Raw genomic sequence first — 21,193 nt, 5'->3', positions numbered from 1 at the left:
ACGCATGTATAGGCCGCACATTTTTTGCCAAAAATTCAAGAGGAAAACTGGGGTGCGGCTTATATTCGAAATAACACTTCATTTAATCATATTCATTTCGGAATAATTTCTACTCCTGAAATAATATTCCAAGAAAATTATTTTTTCTATAATTTGTCTGAAAATTGTGCTGCGGCCTATACGTGCGTAAATACGGTATATTGCAGGGTTTCATATCCCCTTCCGACAAGGAGACAAGACTACAGTGTTGGGCCCTGAAACGTGTATACTGTTCCTCAGCCTCATTCAATTATATCTGGAGAGACACTTCAAGACCGGCCTGTCTCTGACACCACCCCTATCAAACTTCTCACACTACAGTTTATTTCCAACTTCAGATTAACGTATGCTTCTGAAGGGCGGGAAAATTACAACCGCTGCAGCAACCAGAATCCAGCTTCCTTGGTCCTCCAAAGAAATCATTTTCTAAGCCTGACATTCGTATACATTTATGGCGTCACCCGATCAATTGTGTTATATTGTTCTATAATGCAAGTGAAAAGATAAAGAACAACACGGAATCTGTAACCAATAAAAATGGCTTCCGAGTCACCGTAACTTATGAGAAATCGATCATAAGCAGGAAATGAACATCTTTGTTGTCAACATTTTATCAGTTTTTCATGGCGTTCTGAGAAGGCATATTCTTAAAAGCTGTGCAAGGACCTTAACTGAGGGGGGGGGGGGTTTAAGGCGTGCCTATATACCAGCAGAAACCGTTACATATTCAGGTGCACAATTAAGAAGAGAGAGTAGGATTACGCCAAAGAGGGCTGCATTCTGCCCGCCAGTTAGTTCCGTGCGGCCACCGTGCGAATAATTCAATTCCCTAAAAGGTGGGTTAACGCTTTCCTTCTCTTTCAACATAGTTGCGAGTCCTGTACAAAAAATAACTTGATTACAGAGAAGGAGAGGTACCGCTGGTCTCCAATACGCTGCACAAAAGGACTCAATACCAGCCTTCAAACAAATTAAAATTTTCATTGATATAATAGGTTCAATTAGCGAATAATTCGATGGTCATTTTTATTGATGGTGTATGTTGTATGAACTGAAATTTCACTGATTTGAAGCCTTACAATGTGTTTTTGGAACCTGGTTCCTTGAAACGCTGGTATACACCTAACAGACTACACACGACCACAATCTAAATGGTAAAGTAGGTGGATCTTTCTTGTATGACAAAATCAATGGGTTCAAACAGATGAGGCGTCACATTTCAAAACACTGTCGTTATCTTGCGAGATGAGGAGTAAAGCCGAAAACAGTGCTGGACGAGCTGGAAAGTTGGCAAGATCGCGAAATTCGTTTTACATGAAATGGTAGCAGCTCCAGTCTCTCAGTACTGGTCACAAAAGAGCGACAGATGGTAGTTGGTTCGCAAGATCAAATTACATTAAAAATCACAACATTCCTTTGCAACTAAACCTACATTCACGGTCACGTGTTTCAGCGCATGGGGGGTTCCTGTGGACAGAAATAAAAAAAAAAAGCAATGAATTATCAACGGACCTTTACCCGTGTGCTGAGAAAAGGAAATATTGTGGCACTAACTTCGCCGACAAGCGGCGGTCGCTCGGTGGGTATAGTTCGCTGGCGGACTACAGGCCACGGAGTTTGTTTCTTGTTTGTACAGACTGGGTGCGTCAGGGTAAATTTTAATACGTCTGCAAATAAAATAAAACCTACGCGGAGATAGGGTTGTACGGATACAGCGACTAGGTTACGGGCTGGACGACCGACGTATCGCAATTGCATTCCAGGCAGTGCAAAGATTTTTATCTTCTCCACAGCGTTCAAAACCGGCTCTGGGGCCCACTCAGTCCCCTATCCAACAGGTACCAAGGTCTCTTTCCCCAGGAACAAAGCAGCTGTGGTGAAACTAACCAATCACCTTCACCTAGTGCTGAGACTAAGAATGCATGGAGTTATACCTCCGTTCCCCCAAATGTTTTCTTCGTGTCATGGTGATTACTTAAGCTTAGGGACGACGGAACATTTACCTAACGGAGAATTCTGCCATGATCTTACCAACTCCATCATAAATTCTCGCGAAAAATTTAGAAATACTTTTATAAATGTGCTTAGAAATATAAAACACCTTACCAACATATTCTGTGCTATTTAATATACCTCCTTGCTGACCCAAGATCAATCGGAATCACTCGCAAGTGACACACATTTGGGCGGTTTAAGTCGTATTAAGCGAACTTTTACTGCAAGTGGGGGAGGGGGGTGGTGGTGTTTGAAATTATCTCTCTTCTGCACTGTTTACACTTCAAAGAAATAGAATACCATGAAGCTCTGACCATTTCTTCCCTATAAAAGACAGTGGAAGGCATATGTGACTAGCACACCGTTGGAAATATGAAATATGAAGTTCACCCTTGTAGGTATATTTGTCGTATACGCCTATATGGCGTGTGTGGATTTAAATCTTATATATGCAGGGGATGGTTTATGTTAGAATTTCAAGTAACTTTATCAATGATTCTCGCAATATTAAATGACGTTATGAGGGTAGCTGGTTAAAATATTATTCACTGAGGAATGAAAATGATCACGAATAATGAGCCTTAAAGGATTCGAAATGACGGGGCACTCTTTTCATTAAAAGCGGCCATTGCAGCTAACTTCCTGGGGGTAATTACGAAAAGTTCGCAAATTTCGGACAAGATACGAAGGTTCATAATTTGAACCGCATGCTTCGAAATACAAAGGAGACGCTTTACTGTCTAACTCATCTGCTCTGGGGACAGAATGGGCTGCAAATTCGAGCGTCGGAACATAGAGTGACGAATACAGATCTTAATTCAATGTACAAGAAGTTCTAAGAAGAACTAATAGTCTACTTTCCTTCGGCACGACACAGACCGCACTGAAAACGAAAAAATTAGCGGGAACACACAAAGAGACACAGACAGCAAGCTGATCTAACAAGCCTCCTCACAAAAATTACGGAAGATACACAGGCAGAAGGAGAAGCAGACAGACAGCAACGTGTTCTCGTGAGCTTTTTATGTTTTTTTTTTCAAAATGAGGAAAGTAGGCTAAAAAAGCTAGATATTGTGACATGACGCCTGAAAGCCGGAACCCAGAAATTTTGAAGAAAAAAAAAGCCTAGTTTTACGTGGGGGAATATAAATCAAGGTTTTGAGAAGCCAGGCCTGTAATGTTTGAAATACCATACCAAATAACTGAACGTCAGGATAAACAGGCAACTGTACCCGTTACTAGCTAAACATTCCCTATCTGGTAAACAAAGGCATCCGCCCCCTGCAGCGAGTTCTCATTAAAGAGATGCACAGGCTGGGCTCCGTAACGACCATCCATCTGCAAAAGGATGTCGCTGAAACAGGCCTGAGGATGAATTACAGCCTTATGTCACAATATGTAACATTACCAAGACACATTCGTCTGACATCCTTGCAATAGGAATCAACTTGGGAAAAAAAAAAGGCGTGTAAATGGAACACAGGTTGTAGCGAAAGACGAACTATTTCGACCTCAATCTTCTAAACTTGTCGCATTTTGCTCCGTTACTCTTCTATGAGAATGGTAAGTAGACACGACCGGTATATAAGCTCTAAGGGTACAAACACACAGCGACATCGGTCGTACGGAAAAATTTCGTATGATTTTTTGGCCGTACGACTTTCTTTTCACACTAGAGCGACCAAATACATTTCTTTGCTCTCCGACTGTCGTACGGTAATGTCGCATGTCGTCACATATGAAAGCTAAGATTACACTTTATATTCTACTACTTGATGCGACATGAACCGTACGGACGTCGTACGACCGATGTCGCTGTGTGTTCCTACCTTGCCACTCTCTTGCTTCCTATAACACTGACAGCTTTTTGTGGCGGATATGAGTTGTGAATTATGTTGATAAGTATATGATATTTCTCTGCCTCCACCCACAGCGAAATGATGTGATGAGTAGACAATGTCGATCTGTTTACATACATTGAGGATGACGGCCGCAGAATATTTTATTACTTGAGTATCTCTCACAGTTTCAAGCCATATCCAATCACTCGACTCAACGAGGAGAAGAACATGGACAAAAAACCGAAGCTGCCAAACTCTACGCTCTGTACAGGGTAAAGGTAAAGTTTATTTGTGCTTTACGTACTATGCTATGAAGACATACATCTCTACCATTCTTTACCTCGGCGCTACATGGAGAGGAGTGGCCAGCATCACGCTCCGGTCGCTTTAGCTCCGGGTGAAAGACCCCCTCCCTCGGTACCCATTGTATAGGAGGCGGGGGGGGGGCACAGCTAGTTTGGACGCTGTGGAGTAGAGAAAAGCTGTCACGGCTCACTATTTACGCGACAATCAAAATATTTCTGTATAGTAAAACCAAAATGTTTCTGCGGGATATGGTAATATTGTGGGCCGCCAGATCCCTGGACGCGATTGGTATAGGTCAGCTGACGTAAGATGTCATCAATAGCCTCCATGTCGTCAGCAGCCACTTTCATGGAAAGGTACTTATTTAGCAGAGCTTTTTGAAGCCCGTGTTCTTTCATTATTAATGCTATGACTGCCCTGTGTGTACGCGCAGCCCCTAGTTCGAAACAGAACTGGATCACAGCGCCCACCATTGCGACACATATTCAAACATGCGCATTCTCGCGTTTTTTCTTTCTTTTCTTCACGGATAAGGCGTGTACCGGCCTCAAAATCTTTCTTGTTCAGGCGACTTTAAGGTAACAACTTTTGCAGTCTTAACATATTTCGATTTATTTTTTTTACTTCGATTTCGACTCATTATTATTCAGCTGCGGATGTTAACATCTCAGCAGTGACTTATCACCGAGGACTGGCAAGATGAAACTTGAAATTCGATAACATGAGTGTGGTACGTTCTGCATAGGATTTTACTCGAACTTCCCTTTTGCAGGCCCTGTCCATTGGCGGAAGTACACGGATAGTTTCAAAGCAAGTCGCCATAAATAGCTGTGAAAGCGAAGGGCCGTGTGCAATTTCACTAGCTATTAAATTTTATCTGGTTATGCTCTAAAGCCTTCTCTGAGCCATGTACGTATATCATAAATAGCTAAACATGGGTGCTTTGCCTTCCTCTAAGATTCATTTGAACAAAAGTTTTGCCTTTAAATACTAGGATGAGCTAACACATCATTATATGCCCAAAATGTAATTTTCCGATACAGAACTTGTATGTAAAATTACGGCAAATTAATTGAATATCGTAATTTATTGCGAAAAGTACAGTCATTTGCGTGTATTCGTTCACTACCATTTTCCCGTAGACAAGTCCCGCCATATCAAATTTAGATATAAGAAAGGTTTATACCTGCAAACCTAGACCTCATATAACTTCCAAATTAGTACCAATTAATTAACACAAACATTTCACAAACACGATTAACAGTGTGATTGTCTGGTATCGCTCATCAATGCCGGAAAATATGGTGATGTCACGAATCTTACTCGAAAACATTCCTCATTTATGAGGTTCTCATTCTCCTTTCTATGAAGTTTTCATACGTTGAATCATTCTTCAGTGCACTTGCTTCTGACGACGTAAATTTGTGCTTCTGCCTAAAAATCGAAAGCGTATGCAAAGGCAAAGTTCCTGTCAGCAATACAATGCGGCTTGGTGGACCCCAACGCTACAGCCGTTCAAACCGAAGAGAGCCCAATCGTTCCTACAGAAAACGAATTCCAGCCGTCTGTTGCATGTCACTTAATCCAACCATCCGACTCCACCATGCTTCCTACATTTTATCTCACTACCGCAGTGCCAATGGTATAACTACTGGTCTCTTTTTTTTGTTTCTTGGGATGGACTGAGACTGAGTCCACTTGGTACGGCTACTATCTAACCTATTATACCAGCCCCATATGACGAGTGTGGAGCAGTCGGTGGAATGAGAAATGGCAGGGGAAACCGAAGGACTCGGAGAAAAACTGCCACAGTGCCACTCTGTTCACCACAAATCCCACATGACCTGACCTGGGCTCGAATCAGGGCCGCCGCGGTGGGAATCTAACAGCCTAAAATACGGCTCGGTCTATGGTATAACCATTTAAGGAAGCTGTAACAATTTCAGAGGCATGGAGTGTTGGATAAGTTCAGACTGTGACCGGTATTTACATGCAAGGACTTTGGAAAACAACGCAAAAAAAACTTGACAGACTGGTCGGGTTCTTAGCCAAGATTCAAACCGGGTACCTGCTACGGTAACTTGTTCTATGACCCAGGAATATATCCGTACAGATAGTAAGACTTCCTGCAAATAAACTGACGTCGGATTCACATAGCCTCTACACCAAGGCGTCAGCGACACGCAAAGAAATCAATCCGACGCTTGATGCGAAGTGCCTGGGCGTAAAACCCCCTGGGAGAATACAACCCACGCATGTCCTCTTTAAAAAAATATAGTGTTGGAAGTAAACAAAAGAGAGGGGTGTATCTGCAGCTGCACATATCGTGACGTCACAGGGAACACATGTCAACAAACAGTAGTCGCAAGCCGCACGAGCCGCGATATCGACCCAATGCAACACCGCGGATCCCGGATCGCATCGTCTCCTACAGGGTGACGTAAACGCAGCCATATGAGACACTCTGATATGTGGGGGCCTGGTGCTGCCTGACCTAGTAAATGCCAATATCCGCATATTTCGATAACATTAGAAGAACGCACACTGTCACCTTCTTTATCTTCCTAAACATGGAAAGAAACATGTTTATTTCATATGAAAGTATAATACTGTGACATGTAGACCCACTGCTTTGGAACAAGCCCGCAATAATAGAACCGGCTTCGCAGGAAGTCTTTTCTGTGTGGTTCGCATATATCCAATTGTTGGGCAACGGATGTGTTTTCTGTGCTGTGGTCCGACCCGAGTCTGTATAACGAGAAGCCAAAAATAATTGATAGTAACCCGTGTGGAGGCGGGGTGGAACACCTCCACCGTGATCCTGCGAGTCGTAGGAGGCGACGAAAAGGGAAGTCTCAAATCTGAGACAGTAAAATATGGTCGCGAGTCCTAAGGGACTAGGATCGCAGAAAGACTGCGCTGGCAAGGACCAGCAGCATATGCAAAACAAAAGACAGACCCGCCCTCTCGTTAGAGAGGACTCCCCACAAAAGAAGATCGTAACTGTCAAACGGTAATAAATATCGGATCATGAGCCCCAGACGGGGCTCGACAACAAGACTTAGTAACTGGCCGTCAATCGTAATGTGACTTTGACCTTGACAGTTCAGTTGTAAGTCAGTTTAGTTCAGCTGTCAGTTGAAAGTTAGCACGTGAAGAAAAGAAGACTTCGCATGTGCCGTTGCCAGGATACGACTAGTGAAGACTGAGAAGACTTAGCGTGTCCTTGTGATTTGTGAAGTGGGTAGATTATAATCTATAGCTATATAATAGCTATAGATATATAGCTATAGCTATAGCTATATAATAGCGCTATAGCTAATTAGCTATAGCGCTATACTCGTAATTGATGGTGATTAAGAGAGACTGTAAAGGAAGGTGTTAATAAAGCCAATCATCCAATCCAGCACCCCGTTATTATCAGTCACGGAACCATAAACACGTGACAATACATTATGGGATCCCGTACTCGGAATCCCAAAATCCGAGAGGACCTAACATCCGAAATGTTCATCCTTTTTCTTTTTTCAATTGAAAAGTTCATTAATGCAATGGAGAAACTTATTAAGGGGCTAGACCAAAAAGTTCTCTGAGGAAAGTATTATTTGGATATATAAAATAAGTAATTTTATAACGAAAAAAAAAGGTTAAATATATGAAATCAGCATTTTGGCCTAAAAAGCTGAGATTTGATTAGACACTACATTTCCTTGCTATGGCAGAAGAGAAAAGTGCTGCCATGTAATTCTTATGTTCCGCATATAGTCCATATACTTATATTTACATGTGATGAATCAGGACAACTGTATATACATTACAAGACAAATTCCGAGTACATTACAGATCAAACTCGAATTACGCCGATAAGCAAATCCCACAAAACAGTTACTACAGTTTTATGTCATGGTTCAACAAACTGGAGGACGTGAAGATGAGTATCTGGATTTTCAGCAAGCGCAAAACATGTTTACGAGTAGTTTAATCTTATAACGCGTAACTGTCGACGTGTGGCCAACTGATATTTGTTAAGAGTATGAACTTATAGCTTGAAGAAAGCAGTCTTCTGGGATGTGTCACCGTGTAGATGCGGTGTTAACCACTGCAGTCTGCTTGTACCGGTTCTCACGGTCTCTTCGCTTGCGGATTTTGTTATTTTTCCTTCTACCCTGAAGATGGAGGCGATACGTTCCTCCGAAACGTCGGTTAACACCATATCTACACGGTGCCACATCCCAGAAGACTGTTTTCTTCATAGTCACCGCCGTGAAAACCTCAAATCTTACAACTTATAACTTAACCAGCAAGTCTGAAATCTGGACTTCTAAACAGAACAGTATGACCGGAAGTTATCACAGCGATGGTTATGAAAAGCGTTATCTTCTCGGTTATAACGTGGCACATTCCGTTGAAAGTAAACCGACGTTTCGGAGGAACATGTCGCCTCCATCTTCAGGCCCGAATATGCTGAGCAAGATAACTAGCGTGAAACCTTGCTACTTGTTTTCACGCTGGTATCTTGCTTGGCTTATTCGACCCTGAACATGGAGGCGATGGTGCTCCAAAATGTGGGATGATGTTTTTACGAACTGCAGGGCGTTATATCCTAGAAGACAAAAAAAGAACGCGCCGAGCTTCTTGAAGAATGTCCAGTCCATTGGACCGGTAAATCGAAATTCGCGGTGCACAGTAATGAATTTGGCTGGATGTGACGACCAGATGAACGACTGCGAGATACGGAGTGACATTCCGTCCATTAAAGGATCAGCATAATTACCTTAAGCATTTTAAAATCGGGCAGAAATTACACAGCATATTCTATTCCTACAGAAACATTATTCATCACCATGATCGACATGGGTTACCCTGTTGGCATGTTTTGGTTTCGAGGATTCATATTGCATCTTTCGGTTTTGGGGGTTCTTTCCAAGGGCATTAATAATTTACTTCCACATGCTTTATCATCAGACTTGTTTCTTCATTCCTACTTAACATCTTCATTACATTTCTGATCCATCATTCTGTATCCTGCGACCGCTCTGACAATATGCATGCATGCGCGCACAGGCACATATGCATTGGAAATGCTTATGCTGCATAAACAATCGATTAGATCGGCTGGAAAGTATAACATGTAAGAGTCTCAGATATGAGGGTATTTGAGAACAGGGTGTTGGGGAGAATATTTGGACCGAAGAGAGATGAAGTGACAGGAGGTTGGAGATAACTGCATAATGAGGAGCTTCATAACTTGTATTCTTCTCCAAGTATAATTACAGTGATCTAGTCAAGGAGGATGAGGTGGGCATGGCATGTAGCATGAATCGGGGAGAAGAAGAATGCATATAGGATATTGGTGGGAAAGCCAGAAGGTGGGAAGACCAAAGCGTAAGTGGGTGGATAATATTAAAATGGATCTTAGAGAGATAGGATGGGAGGGTATGAATTGGATTGATCTGGCTCAGGACAGGGACTAGTCGACGGCTCTTGTGAACACGTTAATGAACATTCGGGTTCCATAAAATGCTGGGAAATTCTTGAGTAGACGCAGATTTGGCGGCTCCTCAAGAAGGGCTCAGCTCCGTAAGTAAGTAAGTAAGTAAGTAAGTAACTAAGGGTGTCAGATAATGGATTATGTATCCTTATTCAATTAATCGACATTCAAGTACGTTTTCTTGTGTTATAAGCGTCACTGCGCTCTAATACACTACTTACGGTATAACCCGAATAAATATTAAGCAACTTGTAAAGTAGTAATTCTCACTCTTAGTAACACTCAAATACCTGCACCATAGCCTTGCGAGTCGTAGGAGACGAAAAGGGAACCCATTGCCTGGAGGTATAACTGGGCTACCTTGTTCCTGGGGGATATAAATACGGTAACCTGGCCCTCCAAGTTAGGGCAGCTTGGAACCTGACAGTCAAAGAGTCCCGCGGGACTCAGGCCCGAGAATGAAGGCTAGCAACAACTGTAAACGACAGATCCGTCATCTCGTCAGAGAGAGCGCCCCACATCAACCCGCAACTGCGTGACAGAAATAAAAATCTGGTTTTGGGCCCCAAATGGGTGCTTGATCCCAAGATAGGTTGACTGACCATCGATCGTAGGGCAACTTTGATTAACTTATTCAGTCGCGAAAGTGAGGACATTTGGAGCCATGGGTTAGATGCTAGAGTTACAGAAGAGGACACTGTTGGGATCCGCTACCACGAAACGGCTAGTGAAGAGACAGCGTGTGATGTAGTGAGAAGTAGAGTGGGTAGGTTTGCAACAGCACTGTAATTACTTGTAGTTAACGAGTTTAGCAGTACAATAAATTCAATTACTAATCCAAACCCCATGTTTAGTCACTAAATACCTGACAATATTGCCAATAACAAGAATGACAATTATTAATTAAAACTTTATAAGTTTTTCGTACACAGATGACAACGCAATGACACCACAACACGCTACATAATCCAGACGCATTCCGCCTCCACTCAACGTCCACTGCGGTTACGAGAGAAAATGCTGCACCAGAGAAGGGATATTTCTCAACGTTAGACTGTCGCGTGGCAACTTCCCTGTTGTGAGAACAGAAGTTCAGTACCGTAACTGGAAAATCCTTCTTCTGAAAGCCGCAAACATCCCGAAGATTTTCTTCATCAAATGGATGTAAATCCGTGATAAGAACCCGTCGGTCAGAGTAGGATTTCGATGAGAAAATTAGCCAAGGTTTCCTTACGATTATCCCGTTTATGCAGTAATCAATTGTTGCCCTGCCAATGATTATCCATACACAGCCAAACGCTAGCTTGGTCAGCATACTGACTAGGGTATGGGTGGGCGACTGGAGAACTGGGGTTAAATTCCCGGCAGAGAACTTACGCCTGGATAAAGGGTCCAGCTAACCACTCGTCTTTATTTCGTGCCGAGGTTACGAATGCATGGAGCTATACATTCACTCCCCCAAAGGCCTTTATGGTGTGGTTATAAACTAAATGTAATGACAATTTGACCTTACTTTACTCGTAAGCAGTGAACTAGGAGCACTAGTTCTTGTATCATATTCGCGTTATAACAGGGTCTTTACGCAGCTATTCCAAGATATTATGATTCACTGTACCTCTCCTTCGATACACTATCAGCTCCACAGTTAGGAGCCGATAAGTATCATCAGACTGCTTGGAGAAATCCTGACCCCAAGATATTTAAGGGTTCCTTCTGTCGCACAAGGCAAAGAACGGGGAAGTGATTAGGCAAAACAGACGCGTAACCCAGTCCCTATATTCAGTCACAAATGTAGTAAGAGCACATCTAACGGCCAACTAAAACGGTACGTAGAGGTGTATATAACAGGCAAAAGAAACCACTAACAAGCTGACTGGGTGAAATTAATTACTATGACGGCTACATAGCGTCGAGTAAGGCGACGCAGAAAATACATACGTAAACCGAAATGGATGGACGGAACGGCAGTGGGTATTTGAACTTTTTGTTAAGGCATACGCCTGGTAAAAATAAAATAAAATAAAATTGTAAAAAACCTGCCCAGATCGAACATACGAATACGGGGACGAAATTCTAACCACTATACCAGAACGACCGGCATACTACAGAATGGGAACAGCCCGAACTCTATGGGAACTACACAATCAAAACGATTCAAGCAGTTACCATGCACTCGAATTTTATAGTTATTGACCTGGAACGGAATAAACGATTTCTCATCTAATATTCGAGTATTATATAAGGTGTTTATAGACGTCCTGTAGGTGCTTCCTATATGTTGCAAAAACGTCACTAACGGATTAATGCCAACATTCGAAGAGACTTTTTTTTTCGGAAACGGTTGGAAACTTAAGAGTCAATCCAATTGATTACGTTATTGTGGACTTCAAAGTGTTCTGAGAGATCAATATTTCGGAAAAATGCAGCTACGAATACTAGAAATTACTGTAACCGCACCATGCAGGGACCTCGGGAATGTTTTTCATTTACATTGTTTATTACCATGCACTACATGGACACGAAATGTAGTACTGTTAACAATAGACGATACACAATTGACTCCAGCACCAGCAGACGCCAAGGACAACATCCGGTCTTTCTGAGGGACAAGCAAACTGCAGGTCTCTTGAAAACCCAGAACGGAGCAGGAAGTATCCCGCTGTGTTCTCTGGGGATTTCAATGCTTAACTGCGGGGGTTCGAGCCTTTGAAAATTTGAGATTTGACAAGAAACGAGTCGCAATAATTTTCGAAGGGGCGTACCGAGCGATTGTTAGCGTACCTCCATTTATTTAAGAGCTGTCAGAGGGACCGTGTTGTACTTAGGCCCAAATTAACATGGATCTGGATAGGGATTGGCTGAATGCAAATGAGAGAAACACCCAAATTTTAGGTTCAGCCAATCAGCAAAATTTCAGAGGAGAGGAATCCAGGCGTTCCCGGAACCGTCGGGACTTCTGCCTCTCCAGAACAGTCAGTCATCAGAACGAAATAAGAGTAGTCGGTCAGTACAAGGCAATAAGAGCAGTCAGTTATTGCAAGTTATTACAAGTTATTACAAGTCAGTACGAGTCATCAGAAGGAAATAGCGGGAGTCATTAGCCCAAGGGAATAACCGGAATCAGTAGTAACCTCCTGGACGTTAAATCGGTGTTGGCCCTAGTCCAGTGTACAATTCAAAGTGCTATAGCCGGGTAATAGGTAATTGTAGTGATCATCTACAATAAACGCAACATTGTTTGTGAAGTGCGAGTTGTTTTCTCTCTCTCCTTGTGTGAGCAAGGCCCAGAAGTCGCCCTGAGACAGAATTTCGTCCTACCTTCCGAGCAGCCGGAACCCCAAACGCCCACCTATCCATATCCCCACCTTTGTTTTCCCCGTTCCGAACTCGTGGATTTCATCCAACCGAACTCGTGGATTTCATCCAAGTCCACTGGCGCCCATAAAAACTCAAATTCAGAGCAATCCCACACCCTACCCTGAACCAGACAGCTACAAGGAAGCGGCGGATGAAAGTGCAGACAACAAAGAGGCGAACGTGAAGGGCAGGTATAAGTGACGACCAACTCGTGAGGCTTGAAGTCTCACTGAGCGGTAAGGACGAAGAAAAGGAGGGCGGTAAGATTACCGAATATATTCCAGGTTTGTAACATTGCCTAGATATAACAAGGAAAATATGTGCAAGTTTTTCTCATCTGAGAAAATTCGGAAATAAAATAACAAATGTAAATATGAAGTGATGTCACACGATAACAGACATATTCAGTTGCCAAATTTTGCCAACGGCCAAGACTTAAGCCACAGAGCATTAGGATGCGCAGTAGTCTCCTGCGCACACCTAACGTCATCGAAACTTAGGGCCCCCATACACACACACAGTTTGGAATCCCGTTCGGCCTGCACAGTTGGAGACTGAAAGGCAAAATTCATGTGTGTGGTGCGGCCGGCCGGTCAATCATTTGGACTGCTGAAAACCCGTCAGTTCTACCTGCAGGACGTAGCCGTGACAGGCGGAACGCACGTGTGTGACGATACCGGCAGGCCAATTGCTCAGTTGCTGCTGCTGTCTCGTGTTCTTCAGTACTGTTTCGCGTTGTGAGTCATTTCTTAAGAACGTGGTATTTTGAAACCTGCACCGTGATTTTGTAGGCTGTGCTATGGCGACATGGTCGAAGGACTTTTTACTGGAATTTATTTAAGAATTTCGTGGTCATCCTTCTATTTGGAAGGTCAAGAGCGAAGAATACCACAACCGTGAGACGAAAGAGAGTGCTTATTCAGAACTGACGGAAAAAGTTAAAACACTTGATCCCCAAGCTAACAAGGAAACTGTGTTGAAACAGATCAACAATCTACGTAGCAGTTTCGGAAAAGTACGGAATGAGCAGCGAAGACCTCAATGTCCCGAAATTGTGGTACTACAAAGATTTCTTGTTCCTGGTAGACCAAGAGGCCTTGGACGGGTTTCTTTCTAACCACTGTTTGGTCCATAACTTGCAATACACACGCGATAGCTGCATATGCAAACAGTTCATCAACTGTAGATATGTTCTAACAACTAAACAAGACTGCACTGCACTCGGCAACATAGGCTGCAAGACTGTGACTGTGGCATGAAGCCTGCCGGTTCATCTGCGCGTGTATGGGGAAAGAAAGGGAGAGGTTAAACTGTAAAAGTTTTGCTTGTAAGGTCAATCGGAAGGCCAAACTGTGTGTATGGGGGGCCTTACCAAACTCGCCCACCCTAAGGTACAAGTGGATGCGCAGTAGTCTACTGCGCAAACCTAACCTAATCTAACATCCTAACATTATCGATTCTTAAAATGCTACCACCATCCAATGTACATGTGGGTGCGTACGAGTATATCGATTTGCGTTTGCGTAATGTGATTACCTAACCCAACGTGTAATTGAAGCGTGATGCTACATATAAAATTTATCGTGTTTACAATTACAACTTGGAAATATATATGAAAGGATAACTGAGTTTTTCTGTCGCGTCCAGGAGAATCTGTTTCGAGTCTTTGAGTTCTGTTTCTAGCAGAATCATTTGATTCCACTTTCGTTCCCACAATCTCACTGACATTAACGTTAATTTAAGTAAATGTAATGCTCCTAGTGTCTATAGTTCTACTTTATAAAAGAGAAAAACGCGCGTCATCCAACTGAATACACAAACACGAAAAGTCTAAGAATTATACAGAAGGCAAGGGGGTTGGTAAGCTAAATTCACAAATAAACAAGGTTGGCTTTGAAAGTGTCTGAAAAACTACAAAGGGATATAAAAAGAACATCAGTATCACAGTGAAGTAAACGAACGTGAAAGAGAAGAAGAAAGAAAGGAAAACAGATGGGGAAGGTTACGAAACGAACTGTAAACGTAGAATTTATTCAATGTAAAAACATAATAGGATGATGAATTTTGACTTACGAAGGAGTGAGAATCAGGCAGATGGGTAAATTCTCATACATGAAAAGAATCATTCTTAAACGTGGGTTATACCGGAACGCATGAAAAGACATAAAACACATCTACCAAAACCTTATGATAAACTTGTCTTTTTTTGTATGACGCAACAGTCGCGTGGAAACCAAGTACTGGGAAGGTTTTCATCTGTCCAAAGGCACATTTGCTGGTGTGGAAGCGTGGAATGAATATTATACTTCTGCGGTGTCGCTCTTATCTTGTTTTTGACAGAGTTACAACATTGCCCTTATTCATTAACGCAGTCTTTGTGGACGGACACTGGCCTTATCTGACAGCGTCAGACATCTTGGTCCCATATACTTTGGACGTGACACATTTTGTAACCTAACCTGACATGTCACAGAAATTAACAACTATCAGGGTAGCGAAACAGCAAAATAACGATATAGATTTTAAACGGAAGTAACAAACGTAACAGCGAAGATAATGGCTTGAAATCTGTAACGTTCGGCTACACTTCTGTAATTCTACTATTCGAAACCCAACATGAAACATCAATTTTATTTTACGACGATTGTTTACGTACGACCTAAACTGGTTAAAATTATTCTTCTAACCGCAAGCCAGATCTGGGGAACACGCACTCTCTTCTCCACAAAAAAGACACACGTTAGAGTAGAAATCAAATTCAAGCTGCAGCAGAGAGATTAAAGGCGAGGTCACACTAAGGAAACTGGCAACCGCAATTACCGAGAACTGTTATCAGCCTGACCTGAAACGCATGTTACTGAATGGAGAAGCGCAAATTGAGGAAACGGCAACGCAGTTTCCTAAATTTGCGTTGCTCCGTTCAGTTATATGCTTTCACTGGCTGATACTTCTCGGAAATTGCGGTTGCCAGTTTCCTTGGTGTGATCACGTCCTAACGAGTTGTTTAATCGCCCCAAAATCAACTAATTTCCTGCTCCGATGATGTGCGTCTTTGGATATTATCACGTGATGGGCTGGCTAAAGACTGGGTTTGGATTGGTAACTGGATTTATTGAAGTCTTGCAGATCCGCCGTGACTAATTCACATTTTAGAGTTTACTAGAGCACTCACTGGAGTCCCCTCAACCTGCTCTTACAGATACACTTCTATTCGGTGCATATTTGCAGTACTATTTTATCACTGTTTATGATACCAAAAAGCCCTCCAGGAGACAGGAATGTAAGAATCATTGAGGACGGAGGTACGCCATCAGCTTGAAATGAATTTCAATAACTGCCACTTCCGTGGGAAAACCACTCCATAAGCATTCATAAAAACTCTACCAACCAGGACGAGAGCTTTGAAGCCTAACTGTAAAAATACGTCATCCGCTTTATAAAATCTTTAGTTTTTACAGCGATTAAAAGTGATGTATTTGAAGTAATCAACTGCGTCGATGAGAATAAAAAACATTACTGTAATTATTTCCATCAATGGGGACTTGTATTCCTATAGTGTTTACATCGCCGAGAAGGTCCCACTTGGTTCATTCACTGAAAGGTTTCACGACTTAACCACTAAAGCCTTCTACAATGATTGAACTACCGAATCACTATAAATGAGAAAACGGCTGACTCACCAGGAAAGCTAAGAAACACCTGTATGCGATGAGTGTACAGGCAAGACATTCACACTCGTACGCAGAGGAGAGTTCTAAGCTTCATTGATTAGCAGCGATACTAGCTATACAGGAAGATGGGCGGGTCCTATAATCAAACCTCCAGTGATGACGAAGAACAGAACGATTTCCATGAAGACCCTTCTTCGGACAAAAGCAGAATACCTATCGGTATAGTGACTCGCTTCCCGATAGACGCAGGCATTATTTCTTTCTTCTCCATAGCAACGGGGCGGTCTCTGGGGTCTTCGCAGCCTTCCTCCCAACAGGTACCAGAAATCATCCGGAGATGAAGTGGTCAGGGCGTGAAGCTAGTTTCCCTACATGTATTCACGATGTAGTACTTTTTTTTTTTTTTAGTTTCTTAGGGTGGGGTGTGACTGAGTTCACTTAGTAGTCGGCCATTAATTGGCTAACTGTATCGGCTCCGGATGATATATGATGAATGTAGAGCAGCCGGTGGAATGAGAACTGGCAAGGAAAACCGGAGTACTCGGTAAAAACCTACCCCAATACCGCTTTGTCCACCACAAATCCCACATGACCTTACCTGGGCTCGAACCCGGGCCGCCGGGGACTAACCGTCTGAGTTATGGCAGGGCCACGATGTAGTACTTCATTAAGGAGTGGGATAATTTACAGTTCATCCTTTCCTCGGATGTAGAAGCATGGGGATTCGAGCTCTGTCTTAAGGAAATCACTGCCGTTGCCAATGACATCAGGGAAGATGCCTCAGAACCCTCAACATTAGGGCGAATTCCGCTCGAGCCACAGACACCGGGTCTTAAAAATCCAAGCAGGAGGTCAAGCAATGAGTTTCATTCATTCCATCCTCAACAATCAACACGTCCTGCCTCCAGCGCGGTCGGAAGATACTGCCTTCTACTAACTCCCCTAGAGAGACGACGATGTGGGACCTATTATTACACCCTCTTCGTCTGGTAGTCATAGCAACCAGTCAGACTGCGGCCTATATCTAGCAAAGGGGATAATCTGGGGTGGGAAAAGGGAGTCATTACCATCAGGGTCCCATGGAAAGCAATGCAGCTAAATCTCTCTCCTGGCGCACGCACTCACGCAGACACGCACTCACGCATCAGCAAAATGAAAGCCAGTTTCACCAATGACACAGAAACAAATACAAAAAAGACAATTTAAACAAATTAATTTATATAATTTCAACGGAACACGTACTGTGCTTTGCCTTATGGATCGTGGGCATCTTCCTAGACTTCCGTGTGTTAACATATACTGTTTTAAGGATCTCCTGGCTTTGACGTTCTTTTATATACAATACTATGCAGTTGGTTGTCGAATTGCGATGTATGACAAATGTTTCGTATCCACTGACTCCACGGAACACGGTTCTTCAGGAAGCAAACGTCACTCCACTAGTAAAAAACAAATCTTACCTTTTATGGAACCCGAAGGTCATTACCATGTCAACCTGAACCAGATGAATTGAGTCCACATTCTCACACCTTCTAAGATTCATTTTAATATTACTCTATCATCTACACCTAGGTCTCCTAAGTAGTTTCTTACTTTAATATTTTATGATTTTCTGTGCATTTCTCATGCCTGATAAGCATGTTACACGCCTCACGAATCTCATTCTCCTTGGTTTAGAAGTGTGGTTTCATGACATAAGGCACTATGCAATTTGGTAATGGTTACCAGTGTTTCAGAAGCATCTCACTGGTAAGCAACTACCGGGCTATACGGTGTCATATCTCAGAACTAAATGTTCACAACCATGAGAAACATATTTCTTGATTTGGTCACCCTAATATCTTGTGAAGAGTACGAAATATGAAGCTCTTCATCATGCACGTTTCACCAGCCTTCCACCACTTCCTCTATTTTAAAGTACGTTTAGCTGAGCAACAAAAAACTGACTAACTTTGGGCAATGACTGGTGCTTTTATTGCTGTACACTGCCAGAAATATTCATGGACAGCTACTGTCATGAAAATTGGTTTTGCCATGTTGTCAGCAACTTTTATCTGAACTACAGGAGACTGCCTGCCACCATTTTTATAAGCAGATATTCATGATACAGTCATAACTTTTATTTAGAAACTTTCATGCCCTTAACTTCCACGACGAATAGACGAGATATAATCTAACTTACCGGAGATTTCTCGAGACCCTCATGCGAGCGCCAAAGTAACGTCGCACCACAGAGATCTATGAGAGTTCCATCCTGAAGAACATTTGTTTCGTCATCAACCTGAAATAAACACATACACACTAATTGTTCATTCTATGCCCTGTCAGAGGACCGCCTCTGTGGTCTAGTGGTCAGAGTTCCTGGCTACAGATCCAGAGGTCCGGGTTCGATTACCGACGCTACAAATTTTCTGAGAAGTAGTGAGTCTGGAACGGGGTCCACACAACCTTGTGAGGGTAACTGAGGAGCTATTTCAAGGAAATATCGGCTCCAATCTAGAAAACCGAAATTAACGGCCGTGGGGATTTGTTGCGTTGACCACGCGACACCCTCTATCCGCTAAAGTTGGCACTATTTCTTACTTTTTTCTTTATTGGTAGTGGGACTAAGTCCCTTGTACTGCGGCCACTTCTGGCCTATTGTACCAGCCCCAGATGATAGGTGAGGGTGATTGTGGAGCAATTGGTGGAATGAAGATTGGCATGGGAAACCGAAGTACTCGGAGAAAACCTGTCCCAGCGCCACTTTGTCCACCACAAATCCCACTTGCCAAGACCCGGGATCGAACCCGGGCCGCCGCGGTGGGAAGCCAGCGACTAACCGCTTGAGCTATGGCGCGGCCAAAGTTGGCACTAACTTTACCGACAAGCGGCGGTCGCTCGGTCGGTATAGTTCGCTTGCGAACTACAGACCACGGAGTTTGTTTTGTTTGTTCTATGCCCTGTTAGAGATTTGAGGCTGACAGATGCTTCCCGTTTCTTACGCATGCAGTACACACAGAGAATTATGATCGTATAGAAGCTTGCGGAACCTCTCAAAGAGACAGCCCCCCCCCACCAAACCTCATGACAAAGGCCTATATGGAGGGAGATAGCCTACGCCTTCGCTCAGTTAAGTGGACATGAAATGCCAACTTTATGCTCAAAGAAAAACCTTGCCCAATTCCTGAGTGTGCACCAAAACTAATCTGAAGTAATGTAAATGATAAGAAGACTGGAAAAAAAAAATACACACAATATGTGTACATTTAAATGGCAAGTCTGACAGAAGGAATACTAAATGACATGATAACATTAAAGCTCTAATACGTATTTATTATGGTAAGCTGAAGTATTTCAAGTACTTATTCAAGGAAGTTCAAATAGTATTTACACTCTTAAGTGAAAAAACTAACCAACTTCACGGAGCTGAGCTCTTCCTGAGAAGCCATCAATTGTGCAGCTACTTAATAACTTCTCAACATTACACGTATATGGAACCCGAAGGTTCATTACCGTGTTCTCAATAGCCCTCCACTGGTCCCTACCCTGAATCAGATTAATTCAGTCCACACCATCCCACCCTTTACCTCCAAGATCTATTGTAATAAAATTCACCCACCTGCGTCTTGTTCTTCCTAGTAGTCTCTTTCCTTCTGGCTTTCCCAACAGAATCTTCGTCCCCATTTGTGCTATATGCTTTGCCCATCCTATCCTTCTTGACTTGATCATTCTAATTATACTTGGAGAAGAGTACAAGTTATGAAGCTCCACATTATGCAGTTTTCTCCAACCTCCTGTCACTTCATCTCTCTTCGGTCCAAATATTCTCCTCAACACCCTGTTCTCAAGCACTCAGTCTATGTTGCTCTTAAGTATAAACATTTTTAAATTACATATGATATTTATATACATGTAGACCTATAAATTCAGATGGTAGGAGGGTTTAATTATTATGGCGGTCAAAAATAAGAGACTTTGGTACTCTTTAGGTGTTTTCAGTATTTACTACTTATTTATTTATTTTACTTGCACTTTATTTAATGATGCTGTCAACGACTCAGATTTTGCAGAATTCAATGATAGGAATATTCTTAGATAAAAAATAGAAAACGATGTGGTAGGAAGCTACAATGGCCTAATTTCTGATACTATCCCCATACGTGGCTGAAGGGACTGAGGAAAAACACGGAACGATCTCAATAATTTTCATCAGCTGTTTTGTCACACCTGACGCGAAAAAGCGGGTGCCGAGCTGAAAATCCGGACCTGAGGGAGGGGAAATAGGTGGAGGCATGAGAAAGGTGAAAAAAAGATGAGATAATCTGGGTACGTGACACGCATATGAGATATAAGAAATGTAAAGTAAAGTAAAGCTATTCCTGTAACATGCCGTGAAGGCCCATAGGGTTGTGAGACGTTGAGGCTCCCACATTATCTAGACAATCGGCTCAAAGATGGCGGTAAGGTTGTCAGCCTTACGCGCCGGCCGCGCTTTACTACCCAGGAAAATT

The 21,193-nt window shown here is 42.7% G+C and overlaps 1 protein-coding gene across 1 annotated transcript in view; it reads right to left on the bottom strand.

Moving 5' to 3' along the window:
* LOC111868700 (protein pellino) overlaps window positions 1-21,193 on the bottom strand; it is a gene marked incomplete in the record, with an annotated part of 136,552 nt that overhangs the window by 7,798 nt on the left and 107,561 nt on the right. The window contains 1 exon segment of the mRNA XM_033753139.1: window positions 18,883-18,981. Coding sequence (XP_033609030.1) covers window positions 18,883-18,981 — 99 coding nt within the window.

This window comes from Cryptotermes secundus, unplaced genomic scaffold, assembly GCF_002891405.2.
Source record: "Cryptotermes secundus unplaced genomic scaffold, Csec_1.0 scaffold1184, whole genome shotgun sequence".
Lineage (NCBI taxonomy): Eukaryota > Metazoa > Arthropoda > Insecta > Blattodea > Kalotermitidae > Cryptotermes > Cryptotermes secundus.
This window is presented reverse-complemented; position numbering and strand designations above follow the sequence as displayed.